The sequence below is a fragment of the Neolamprologus brichardi genome, chromosome 9, assembly GCF_056152115.1.
Source record: "Neolamprologus brichardi isolate AB-2024 chromosome 9, ASM5615211v1, whole genome shotgun sequence".
Lineage (NCBI taxonomy): Eukaryota > Metazoa > Chordata > Actinopteri > Cichliformes > Cichlidae > Neolamprologus > Neolamprologus brichardi.
The window spans coordinates 23,541,703-23,555,294 of NC_142112.1; the positions used below are offsets into that span (position 1 = coordinate 23,541,703).

Sequence of the window (13,592 nt, forward strand, 5' to 3'; positions counted from 1 at the left end):
ATGAACGTGAAAGTTATTATTGGCTCTCGGTTTCTCCTCATTTACACCTTCCACAGAAGGTAGTGGAAAGGAAACACTTAGATGGGAGCCCCACTGCTTCAAAATTGGCCAAATGACCTTCAGGAAGCTCAGCATAAACACCACAGAGATGAAAACAGTACTAAATTATGTATTAATATCCAGAATAGTAATATCGCAAACATATTTTTAGATTGATTACAAGCATTTGGCAGAATATGGGAAAAAATGCTCACAGTCGGGATGAAGTTTACAGTTTGTACTAAAAATCTCATCTGTTTTATTTATTCATATTGCCTCCGTCTCTCAGGCTAATAATAAGGCTGATAAGATAAGCATTTGCAGCATACCTTATCAAAAAGCACCCTTCATTTCCTTTTAATATCATACACCATCAGCGAATTGATGTGAGTTTTTAAAATGCACATGTAGTACATGGTTTATTAGTATTCGCTATGACACAAAAAAGGAAAATTATCCAAATTTTTTATGAATATTTGAAGCATGAAAAGCAAAAAACATCAAAGCTTACAGGAGGATGGGAAAAGGCAAAACTTCACCCACTCTTTTACTCAACCTGTGGTGAGCTGCAAACATAAAGCTGCTAAAATTAAGCAAAAAGCAAACAAATTATCCTCATTCAAAATGTCATGAAAGAACCTCATTGGCTTACGGAATGTTGATGTTATTTAAAAAAAAATTCATACAAAAATATGACCTCATTCATAAATGTCATGTGACAACCTCATTGGCTTATAGAATTCTGATGTCACAGGCTTCTAAAGCTTTGATCCTTTGATCCTTTGATCCTCATGAATCCTTAAATAGGGGTGAGGATGTACAACTTTTAGTCCGTTATTTGCAGCACTTATGTTAGCAGCATTCAAACGTTCACCAGTAAAGCATTTTCAAACATTTGGATCCTTTTCGTACTCACGGTATACAGACTCCAACATGTCTCAGAAACAGCAAGAAAGACAAGAATCTGACCCCAGCTCTATTCCATGGTATGAGTCCCTAGACCCTTATATCAGCTCTCTTCCTTGGGATGAACAGGTAGAATTAGAGGAAAAGCGACTGGAAGAAATGGAGAAAGAAAATCTCATGAACAGAGAGAAGATTAAGATCCTGACGGAAGAAAATGAGAGAAAGAGCGCTGAATTAGAAAAATTATCCTACCAGCTTCAGGAAAGGGAAGGTATTATTGAGGAGAAACAAAGGGATCTCCAAGATAAGAACAATCAGGAGCTCCAAGAAAAGCTTGATGAAGCTTTGGAAAAAATTAAAGATCTGCTCCAAAATGAGAAAAAAGAGAGCATTAAAGGGGATAAAATGCTCAAGAAGAATCAAGAGCTCCAAGAAAAGCTTGATGGAGCTCTGGAAAAAAATAAAGATCTGCTCCAAAAGGAGAAAAAAGAGAGCATTAAAGTGGATAAAATGCTCAAGAAGAATCAGGAGCTCCAAGAAAAGCTTGACGAAGCTCTGGAAAAAAATAAAGATCTGCTCCAAAAGGAGAAAAAAGAGAACATAAAACAGGAAAACATGCTCAAGAAGAATCAGGAGCTCCAAGAGAAGCTTGACGAAGCTCTGGAAAAACTGAAAGAAATCCACCAAGAAGAGAAACAACAGTCCACACAGCAGAGAGACATGCAGAGCAAACTCCAAGCCATGGAGGAAAAATACAAAGCTCTGCAGGTGAAGCATGACAAAACTCTGCACAAAAATCAACAGTTGCTTCAAGACAAGAAGCAAATGGAAATGAAACTGAAAGAAATGGACTCCAATGTTGACGAGATGGAGGAAAAACACAGATTGCTCCAAATCAGGCTCGATAAAACAGTGCACAGAAATAAAGAGTTCATTCAAGAGAGAGAGGAACAAGAAATGCTCGAGAAAGAAACGGATTCCAAGCTTGAAGTCTTGGAGGAAGAACTGAAAATGCTGCAAATGACTCTTGAGAAAACACTGCTCAAAAATAAAGAGATGCTTCATGAGAAAGACCAACAGAAAATACATCAGGAAGAAATGGATTGCAAGCTGAGGAACATCGAGAAACAAAATGAAGGCTTGCAAGTTATGCTTGATGAAGCTCTGGAGAGAAATAAAGAGATCCTCCAAGACAAGAAACAACAGCCCATAGAGCAGAGAGACCTACAGAGCGAACTCCAAGCCATGGAGGAAAAACACAAAGCTCTGCAGGTGAAGCATGACAAAACTCTGCACAAAAATCAACAGTTGCTTCAAGACAAGAAGCAAATGGAAATGAAACTGAAAGAAATGGACTCCAATGTTGACGAGATGGAGGAAAAACACAGATTACTCCAAATCAGGCTTGATAAAAAAGTGCACAGAAATAAAGAGTTCATTCAAGAGAGAGAGCAACAAGAAACGCTTGACAAAGCAACAGACCGCAAGTTTGAAGTCTTGGAGGAAAAATGCAAAATGCTCCAAATAACTCTTGAGGAAACACTCCTCAAAAATAAAGAGTTGCTTCATGAGAAAGACCAACAGAAAATACAACAGGAAGAAATGGATTGCAAGCTGAGGAACATCGAGAAACAAAATGAAGGCTTGCAAGTAATTCTTGATGAAGCACTGGAGAGAAATAAAGAGTTCCTCCAAGACAAGAAACAACAGCCCGTAGAGCAGAGAGACCTGCAGAGCAAACTCCAAGCCATGGAGGAAAAATACAAAGCTCTGCAGGTGAAGCATGACAAAACTCTGCACAAAAATCAACAGTTGCTTCAAAACAAGAAGCAAATGGAAATGAAACAGAAGGAAATGGACTCCAAGCTTGACGAGATGGAGGAAAAACACAGATCGCTCCAAATCAGGCTCGATAAAAAAGTGCACGGAAATAATGAGCTGCTTCAAGAAAAAGACCAACAGAAAATACAACAGGAAGAAGAAAAACTTGTTCTCCAGAGGAAAAATGAAGAACTCCAAGAATTGTATAATGAAACGAAGTACAAAACAACTGTACTGGAAGGAGAAAAGAAAAAACTGGAAAATCAATGCTCAGCGATGCAGAGTAGCATCAATGAAATGCTGAGAAAAAATACCGAACTTGAAGAACTTTCTAAGACCTTGAAGCACAAAAACACTGAAATCCAGGCGCAAAAGCAAGAACAACAGAAAACACATAAAGACCTGCAGTGTAGACTTCAAGATATCCAGAAGAGAAACCAGCAGCTGGAAGACATGCACACGGATGTGTACAATGCAAAGCGAATACAGGAGGCAACAGTTAAAGAACTGAAAGACCATCTTAAAGAAAAACAAGAACAATTAGAAGACATGGTGAAAAGATGCAACAAACTTGAGAAAGAAAACACAGAAACAATGGATGAACTGAAAACCCTCATCATTGAGAAAAAGGTGCTCGTGGAAGAGTATCTGAAAAAGAAGACAAAACGCTTCTTCTGGTTCTGGAGGAGAGACACTGCTGCTTCTCACCTGATGTAACCTCGTCTTCCTCCACCTCTATTCCATCTTCATTTTCCCCCTTCCCCTTCCCCTTCCCCTCCCTCCTTTTTCTTTTTTCATCCTCACCCCCCGACCAGTCCCGGCAGTTGACTGCCCCCTCCTGAGCCTGGTTCTGCCATAGGTTTCTCCTTTAGGTTCCTTTCGCTTTAAAAGGAGTTTTTCCTATCCACTGTCGCCTGGTGCTTGCTCAGAGGGGATTGTTGGGGTTTTCTCTCCTTTTTCTTTTCTTCTTTCTTTCCCCCCTTTCCCCCCTTCTACCTTTTCCTTTACCCAATAAACACAATTGGCCACATTTTACATGTGTTTGAAAAATGTCTTCATTCAACAATAATTGATCTTAGGTATAAAAACAAGAAATGGGTAATAGCTGCATGTGTGTTTGTGTGTGTGCATAATATACATACTTGTATCCCAGAAGGAATTAATACTAGATGGGTAGAGACAGGTTTTAAAGACTAGAAATGAAAACATGTGAGTCCTATAATCTAAGCTTGTTTAACCAATAGGTGATGTTACATTTTAAATTAGGCACTTCATTACAGGACTGCCATTGTACCGAGGTACATTAAATAACATGAAAATGGATTTCTCGTGCTGCAGGTGACCTCGCTGTGAAGCTATTAACTTATTGAATAATTTAGCTCTGCAAATGCAAAGTTATTTCTCACCACAGAGGGGAGGGAAATTCAGAAAGTCAAAAAAAATTTAAACTTGTAAACATTACAACTCATTCAACATGCCAACAAGGCATCAAGGAAATAAAGACATCTCAGTATCAGCTCTCTTCATGTCGTCTACTGACAGCAAAATGAGCACAATTCTATGGTTTTCTTGGCTTTTGGCATCTATTCGTCAGCTGAAGGTTTATACATCATTATAATCAGGACAGCCAGACTGGGAGACAGATCCAATATTCTCAGTCAATGATGAAAATCAAGCTTTTTTAGTTCCATCATATTAAAGCAAATTATATTTTCATTTCCATTTGTCCTGACAGGAAATAGCAGAAAATACCACATTTTGTTTAAACATGGGATGAATGCTATGCAGTTTAATATCTGAGCTGATATCGTGCTACAAAACAACAAAAATCATTCCTATTTTCACACGTGAAGTCAAAGCTTTCTGGGAAGTTGAGTATATTGGATGTTTAATGGTAGAAACAGATGTTTTAGACTTCTAGAGACCGACAGATGTTAGTTTAAATCAAATCTGAATCCGATGTGCTTATCTGTCTAGTTGTGGTCTGCACAGATGTCAGGTTTTTAAAACTAATTAAAGGGCAATAGTGTGATATTTTGTATTTATTTATTTCCTTTTCTTTGTCTTTCTTTAAGAAATTTGTATTGAAATAACAACAAGAGCAAGGGCCTTTATGTTGGGTCTGTGTTTCCACAAGCCCCGCTAGTTTAGAGACTTATGCATCATGAAGAAAACAAGACAGTCAGTGATCGATCGATTTACTTTCAAGGGAGGCCTCGTCGGTGTCTACCACAAAATGACCCCAACGACGGCCTCCGCTTGCTGCCTTTTATTGGGAAAACAGTTCACACAATACACATCACAGCAAAGCAACGCCCACATAGTTCTAAGACAAGGCACCACGCGTGTGTATGTGTAAACATCTGTATGCATGTGAGAATGTGTGTGTGTGTTTGAATGTGTCTCTCTGTGTGCGTGACTTCCAACTGTTTCTAGCAACATCCTTAGTCATAAAATGCCAATCTCCCCCACACCCAATGTATGGTTCAATTATATTGGTTCACCATGAACAACACAGTGAAGCCATAAAAAGGGCAGGAAGCTTACCAAACATCAAACAACCCTTCACAATGATGTGCTTGTGATAAAAACACTACAGCCCCCCCAGAACCTCAAGAGGCTGGGGAGGGGGACAAAGGAATTCCTTTCATCACAGAGTTGAAACAATGTAGAGATGGTTAGCATAAAAATGACAACATTTAACAATTCACTTTAACACTTTATTTTGTCCTGATGAAACTCACTTTACTATACTTGACATAATTCTTTTTTATTTATACAGATATGCACATATACTACATGTGTAACATTCATTGCATTGTTTAAATGTTTAATAATAAAGTACATGAATAACATGAGCTTATTATATATCATAGTAAAGTATATTTCCTATTAACTAGGCAGGTCATTGTCTCTCTTGACAACGCTGTCTTCAAATAAAAATAATTCCCTATATTCCCATCTATTCCAAACAATGGTAGTAAGTAACAAAGTTTCAAATTTGTCTTTCACTTTGACTTTTAATTTAGTAACCATGAACAAGAGGTCGGAGGTCAAATGTGGCATGATACCTTAATCTTTCTATGACACTTTCTGTATGTGGACCAGAGATGGGCAATAACGCATAATCCGATTGACTGACTGACGGGGACCATGACAGTGCGGGAGAGAGAACGACCATGCAGCTTTTAAAGCGTGGAAATACTGATCTTACTTTGAGTTTGATTCCTTAAAAAGTGACAAAAACATTAGTGTCCACTGTTCACTGCATGGAAGAAAACTTCTTCTTACAGCGAAAAAACCCCTAAACTTCCGAGCAAGCACCGAGTACGCTGCCACGGGAATGCGAAATTCACAGAGAAACTCCAAGATTCTTCCACTGACATGCGGCACACCTGCACCAGGGCAAACCTCCGCCTGCCCCACTCCTGCTAAGCAGGGGAAAATAGAGCAACAGGACCGCTGAGTCTTTGATTTGATTTATTTTATGCTGTATTTTACTTGCATCTTTGAAAGAGTGAATGTAAACACAAAAAACTATTTTATTTTATGTGCTGGAATGTGCAGAAAAATTTCTTCCAGTCAGAGGATGTTGCATATGATTTAACTTTTGCTTGATGCATAAAGTTAAAAGATTAAAACTAATAAAACTAGTTTTAAAAAGAGACTTTTTCATTTGATTACATTTTGTATGATGGATTATGCAGAAAAAGTAGAATAAGGCTGAAAGATCTATTGCTTTATCACCTATTCAGGTTGTAAATCGTGTGTTTTAAGTAACTAAGTAACTAATTGCTTTTGAAAATAAGTAATCAGTAATGGGATTACTTTTGGGGGATATAATCAGTAATTATTTACTAATTACTTTTTTCAAGTAACTTGACCAACACTGATGCCAACTACTCACCAAGTGGTGGAAAAAGTTTGGTTTGGTTTAGTTTTGCTTTCATCTTTACTTTTGCGCCCTCCTGGGTCTCATTGTCTAATTAGCCTCTTGTGCATTTGTAATCCCGCCTTTCCCTCTGCTTTGCCTCACAAACAGCATGCACGCCTGACTTGACTGCAGGATAAAATAAATAAGGTCAGTATAAAAAGAAAAGCAGCAGAGAGAGGAAAACATTTAAAGTCCCTCCACCAAGCAAAGATTTATCAGTAAAACCTGGATTTTGGCAGCGGTTGGGAAAACAATTCATCCAAAATGAAGTATTAAGAATCAGTTTCTTATCCTGGTAAAAGGGAGAAAGGATGGACTATAGCAGAGGAGGTGAAAAAGCAGAGATTTATATAGAACAAAAACGACACTGGAGTTTTATATCAGGTGGTGTGAAAAAGTGATGTAGGTTTGAAAGATGTGAAGAAAAGAGAAAAGAGAAGGGCAAAGAAGTCATCAGAGGGCAGTACAGCAGGAAGAGATATGGACAGAGAGCTTCCCTGTAGTCACATCTGAGAAGGTGCAATAACCAGAAAAGTAAAAAAAGTGAGAAAATAATAAGCTAAAAAAGAGCTGCAAAGGATATGAGAGAGAAATGCTGTAAGCATGTCTCCAGGCTCTGAATTGAAGGATTTTAGCACACAATGCTTTGTGTTTTCAAATTCACAAAATCATATTTTACATTCTTGTAGCAATAACCATGTGAGACTGAAGTTTAAATACTTTTCTTCCCCACATCCCGTGTGCAAGAGTCAATTATAGCATCATTTGGAGAGTTATATTTCATTTAGCATTTTATCCTTTTTGAACGTATATCTGAAGGTGACCTAAAATAAAGCACAGTTCAGTCAGAGAGTCTTTTATTGATTGAAATCTACTTTTCCAGCTTTTAGGAGATAACTGAAAGTACACATGAAAGGTGCTCAGTAGGTTGTCAGCATTATTTTATTAGCAAATTTGAACATTAGTTTATCTTGTTACTGACACTTGTCTTTTTTTAATTACATCAGTGTGAATTTTTTGGTTTGTTTTGTTCGACAAAGTATTGAGTCAGGTGTTGTACTTAGTTTTTCATAGGACAGTACAGAGTTCAGTGAAAAGTTTCTTTTCCACGTGAGCTAGAGCTAAAGCAAAAAATGTCAGGCTCATTTATGTTTTAAAAAGTGAATAAATAATATTATACATAATAGTTAGGATGAACTGTAGCATGTAAACAGTTGATGGTAGACTTTAAATATTTGACTTTTATTTGATGTTTATTATGTTTACCATATAGATCAGACATACTTTATCATTTGAATGACAAACTAAAAAAAAGATAAGAAAGAAGTTCTGTGCCAGACTAAAAGAGTTGACTTTAGACTTAACTTGCTGTCATCTGATCTTCAAGCTTACTGTATACCCATGAGGGTGGTATTTATGTTTTTAATTGCATTAAAAAAACAACAAAAATAAATAAATCCCCACCAAAATATCACACAGTACTCTTTATTGCCCTTAATGATATAAGCAGTAAAAGACACTATAAACTGAGTTGATCTTACTTACTGGATATAATATGTTTTGGTCATGCTCTGAGTGCGTGCACCCTGACGGCTCCACTCCGTCAGTCATTAAGCCTGGGAATGCTGGGCACCCCGTGGCTGGAATAAGAGAGCTGCACACTGAAGTGGGAAATGTCAGATATAGGCTGGTGGTGAGGAAAGTCCAGGACTGCCAGTGTGTGTTCAGATACCTGTAAGTATATCGATTACTACAGTGTGTGTTATTGATGGTAAGAGTTCTGGTGATGTTGACTATGAACGCAACTGCATCTTGTATTTATTTAATCAGTGTTTTGCAGTTATCTTGTAAATGTGAAAGCATTGTGACATGTACAGCATTTTGGATGAAGTCGCTGCTTTTTGGACGGCCTCAGTGCTGCGTGTGTTTAATGTAATTACCTCCATAGTGCTGCGTGCACCAGAATAGTTGCAGCTGTCAACCTTACGGTAAGTTGGTCGCAGAGCAGTGGGGAAGGCTAAAGTAACTGTGCGTGTGTAGATTATATAAATGAACATATAAATTATATAAACTGTATAATCTTTTAATCAATTAATGTATTATTTTAAAATTCCCCTCTTGCCCCTGCAGACTGTCTATCCTTCCAGCTCAGGTCTTCCACCAGAGGCCTGGGATCTTGAGGGTCCTGTGCAGTATCCTGCTGTTCAGGACAGAGATCTCGGATGTTGTTCCAGGATTTCCTAGTGCCACTCGCCTAGCTTGGGAGTCACTGCACCTAGTGCTCCAGTTACCACTGGGACCACTGTTACCTTCACCCTCCACATCTTCTCTGAGCCCTTGGTACTTTTCAAGCTTCTCGTGTTCCCAGTTGTTACATAATATAATCTCGATATCTTTCTACAAAGGGACAAACTCTGCAAAAGCTGTCCTATCGATGCATCAATCAGCATCAATCTCCTTTTTGTTTGTTTTTTTATTTTTGCATTTCCAGCTCCAAATGTTAACTAGAAAAGTGTAATAATTAGGCAGAGCACCCTGGAACTCACTTAAAAGCATGTGAAGAGAAGATTTTCCCCAGAAAAAACAAAACAAAACAACAAGAACTAGGGAACAGTAAAATCCAATCTCTACAGCCTTAAACGACAAATAATAGTAATAAAATAATATCTAAACCACAGAGCACAGAGAGGAGTGTACACTAGAGCAGGGGTGTCAAACTCCAGGCCTCGAGGGCCGGTGTCCTGCAAATTTTAAATATCATCCTGGGTCAACACACCTGAAACACTTGATTAGTTCATTACCAGGCTTCTGGAGAACGTCAAGACATGTTGAGGAGGTAATTTAGCCATTTAAATCAGCTGTGATGGATCAAGGACACATCAAAAACCTGCAGGACACTGGCCCTTAAGGCCTGGAGTTTGACACCTGTGCACTAGAGGTAGGTGGATCAATACCAACTCTAGTATTGGTATCTGATCGATACTAGCTCATTAGGATCAATACTTTGTTTCTATCTCCTTAAGCTCAGTAGGTATAATTGTATTACATAAATAACATTTTTGGAGATTTGGAAAGGCTGAGGTTCAGGTGTCAGAAGTAGGATAACCGGAATGGAAGAGCTGAAAGCAGTACTCAGGCTGTGATTCATGTGTGATCCTTTCCAATATTTCAATCACAGCTCACACCCTGTATTTTCACTTCCCGGCAGACTCGAGAGTATTTTGTCATACGCCCTGACAAACCCTGACAAAAATGTGGGCAAAAGTTATTATTTTCTTGTGCTAGTCTAAGTGTGCTTGTTTTGTTTTTGATTTTTACCACCCCCCCTTGTTCTTCAGCTGATGGTAGGGTCCAAAATGCGAAGTCATATGACTCCCTGTTGTGTTATTTGGTTTTTTTTACATGATCGTTTACAAATACCGTACCAACAAACACCCGTCTTCCTCTGCGCTGGTCCACAATGCAGAGTCTTGTGAATTGGCGTGTGTTTATCAGCTTTTTGGTCATTTTTTACCAACAAAATGTTGTCGAAGTGGAAATGTGCGGGGGGCTGACCGAGGTGAAACAGGCTGATGAAGCAGTTCAGAAGATCTGTGATGCAGTGAGTAGAAACGGGAGATTTTACACTCGCACACAGGGCCTGTCATTCATATTGATGTTGCTGTCATTGTTATTCAGATGAAGCCTCTCGCAGAGCAGAAAACCGGGAGAAACTTCGAGGTTTTCACTGCAAAGAACTACAAAACACAGCTTGTAGCTGGGACCAACTACTTCATTAAGGTAATGTTTGTAATGCGAGCAGTGAGCAGTGGCAACACTACAAAGCTTTGAGGTCTTGCATGCAATAAAATATAATTAAAAAGAGCATTGATTCATATTGTGATCTGTCAGGTGAAAACTAAAGCAATGATCAGGGGTTTTTTTTCAGTTACTATCTCTTCACATATGTAGTGATTTTACAAGAAGGTGTGTATGCAAACCTTTAACTGTTATTGATTTTTCTAGCATCATAGCTGAGGCTTTCAATCCTTGTTTCCACACAAATTTCACAAATTCCACACAAAGTGCACCTCACACTCCTGGTGTGGCACAGGACGAGCAGTTCCGGTTTTTCCAGTTCTTGTGAATGATCGCTTGTCACACACAATGCGCACTAGGGGCAGGGGTGTCGAACTCCAGGCCTCAAGGGCTGGTGTCCTGCAGGTTTTAGATATCACCCTGTTTCAACACACCTGAATCAAATGATTAGTTCATTACCAGGCTTCTGGAGAACTTCAAGACATGTTGAGGAGGTAATTTAGCGCTTTAAATCAGCTGTGATGGATCAAGGACACATTTAAAACCTGCAGGACACTGGCCCTCGAGGCCTGGAGTTTAACACCTGTGTACTAGGGCTTAAATAAAGAAGCATAAGCACATATTTACTTCATAAACTCTGTCAGCCATGAACAGAGCTCAACAGATGTTCTGTTTGTGAACACTACAACAATCAGGCACTCTATATATGAAGATGTGGATTCTTCTTTTCCACATGTTAGCATGTTGTTTGGCACATTGATAAAATAAAATGATCAGGATTACTTCTATGTGCACATCAAGCATCTCCTTTAACTTTCCTTGCAGGTCTATGTGGGAGGAAACGAATATGTTCACCTCCGTGTTTATGAGAAACTCCCGGCTTATGGAGGAACGCTTGAGCTGACTGATCTGCAGCACCCCAAGACTCAAAATGACAGTATTGAGTACTTCTAATGGGACAATGAACCAGTGAAAGCATCAGTGCCTACAGCCTGTCCTCTCAATGTAATCCATAAATAACCTGCCTCTTCATGAGGGGAAAGCTTTCCTTGTTTACATATAATAACCAACTACAGATAATGGAAGGCAAAGTGAATCAGTTAAATACGAGGTGGGTGGAAAAAACATAAAGCCGATTATTCAAACCACAGCAGAAAAATAGTCCTTTCATGTTGTGGGTTTTTTTTTTTTTGTTGTTTTTTTTTTTTGAAGACCTATTTCTGGAATGTTTTACAAAAATTAAAAACTCTGCAATTTAAAAACATTTGCAGACTTTGCATATTAATGTGGTTCAGGTCTGCTTACTTATCAAAGAGGAGTGAAACGAGTGTGACTGTGTATGTGGGACCCATATGTGAACAGAGTGTATTTAAAGTGTAATTTATGTCGCATAGCTGTATAAACTTGGTCAGTTTTGGATGATGTAACAGAATTAATCATGAAGGTCTGATAACCTGATTTTGAGTTCTTTAATATCATTTCAAAGGGTGTAATTATAAAAAAAAACAACAACAGTATTTCATTTGCTAAGGTATTTGTGACCAGATTTGAATTAAAAGATGTGCTGTGTACAGGGTGGGCCATTTATATGGATACACCGTGATAAAATGTTGGTGATATTAAAGTCCTGTTTGTGGCACATTAGTATATGTGAGGAGGCAAATTCCTAAAGATGGGTGGTGACCATGGTGGCCATTTAGAAGTCGGCCATCTTGGATGGGACTTTCTTGGGAAAGTGTTCCTGTTCACAGCTCAGGCTTTTTAATGTGAAGCCAATTACACCCATGCTGGTCAACGCTCGGTTACTTGTCATGTAAAAGTACAGCACTGTGCAAAAGTCTCAGACTATCCTCAGTTCTTTATGTTTTGCTTCCAGACTTACTTTAAGTCTTCCTTCTTTTAAAGTTTTTCTTTGAACTCTGGCTGTTTTTTCCACAAATTTTCAGACCAGTCCTTGTGCCTGAGCAGTTTCAGAGGAATGGTTTTGTTTGTTAGGGCAATTAACGCTGACGTATTAATCATTCGAGCATAAAAAAAAAACCCCACCTAACCCAAGAGAGGAACTAGTTAATTTATTTGTAGGTACTTTGTTACTTGCAGCCTGTTCCAGAAATTAAAAAAAAAGTTCCCATTTCTTTTGTTAAATGTATGAAAAATGACAAGAAAAGCACAGTTTGACAAATATAAAATAGTATTTTTGCACCAGAAGGTGATTTCCAATGAGCTGTTAGCCAAGATGCTGGTATAACTTGGTATGATCTTCAGTTCTTAAAAAGATTGGGAAACTGAACAACAAGTGAAGGACAGAAATGAAGTCGCAGACCTAAAGAACACAAACAACAACAAAACAAAAACAGAACAGCCTACAACAGATTAACTGTATCTGAAAGTCATGTCCTTCAGAAATGAGAAAAAAAAAAATCCAGAAAAAACCCTGACACAGTCGGTCCAACTACTCTATCATTTTTAAGCAAGGCTGAGATTTGTCAAGTTACACAAGAACTGCACTGAATATCAGTGGCCACAGCTCTTATGGAGAGATGAATCCAAATTTGAAGTTTTTGGTTCAAATAATTCTCTTAACTGTTTACTGAAACATATTCCAACTAGAAAGTGCATTTTCTGAAGAAACTGCAGTGTGAATGCTGAAATCTGAATGTATGCACTGAAATGAAATAATTAATGAATATTAAGCTAAAAATGTTGAATGAGTTGGAAAATACAGACTTTTTCACCTGAAAACCAAAGTGCAGAACTTTTGAAAGCTGATGTTCACACAGAAGAAGTTGGAAAATAGCTGAAAATTTTTAAAATGTAAATTAGAAAAAGATGAGTAATGACAAAATAAAATTTAGAGTCAGAAAACATCTGAATGAATAATAAAAGTTCATATTCTTTAAATCACTGAATGATTATGTCATGGTCCTGAGTCTGCCGACTCAGTGTTTTGTGTTTCTTTATGCTTTTGTTTATTCTGATTATGTATTCCGTTATGATTTGCCATTTATTAGGTTTCTGTTCTGTGCCTGCCCTGGTCCCACTTCCGTGTTCCCTCTGTCTGTCTATGGCGTCACACTGTCTGCTTCTGAATCGG

At 38.2% G+C, this 13,592-nt stretch overlaps 2 protein-coding genes across 2 annotated transcripts; both read left to right on the plus strand.

Moving 5' to 3' along the window:
• Positions 1 to 885: 885 nt before the first annotated feature.
• LOC148101438 (uncharacterized) lies at positions 886 to 3,784 on the plus strand. Its single transcript, XM_087845625.1, has one exon. The coding sequence runs from the start codon at positions 889 to 891 to the stop codon at positions 3,481 to 3,483; it is 2,595 nt and encodes an 864-aa protein (XP_087701751.1). The 5' UTR covers positions 886 to 888; the 3' UTR covers positions 3,484 to 3,784.
• Positions 3,785 to 10,082: 6,298 nt separating this feature from the next.
• Positions 10,083 to 13,348, plus strand: LOC148101439 (cystatin-B-like). Its single transcript, XM_087846157.1, has 3 exons — positions 10,083 to 10,301; positions 10,379 to 10,480; positions 11,324 to 13,348. The coding sequence occupies exons 1-3, from the start codon at positions 10,161 to 10,163 to the stop codon at positions 11,450 to 11,452; spliced, it is 372 nt and encodes a 123-aa protein (XP_087702283.1). The 5' UTR covers positions 10,083 to 10,160; the 3' UTR covers positions 11,453 to 13,348.
• The last annotated feature ends 244 nt before the right edge of the window (positions 13,349 to 13,592 follow it).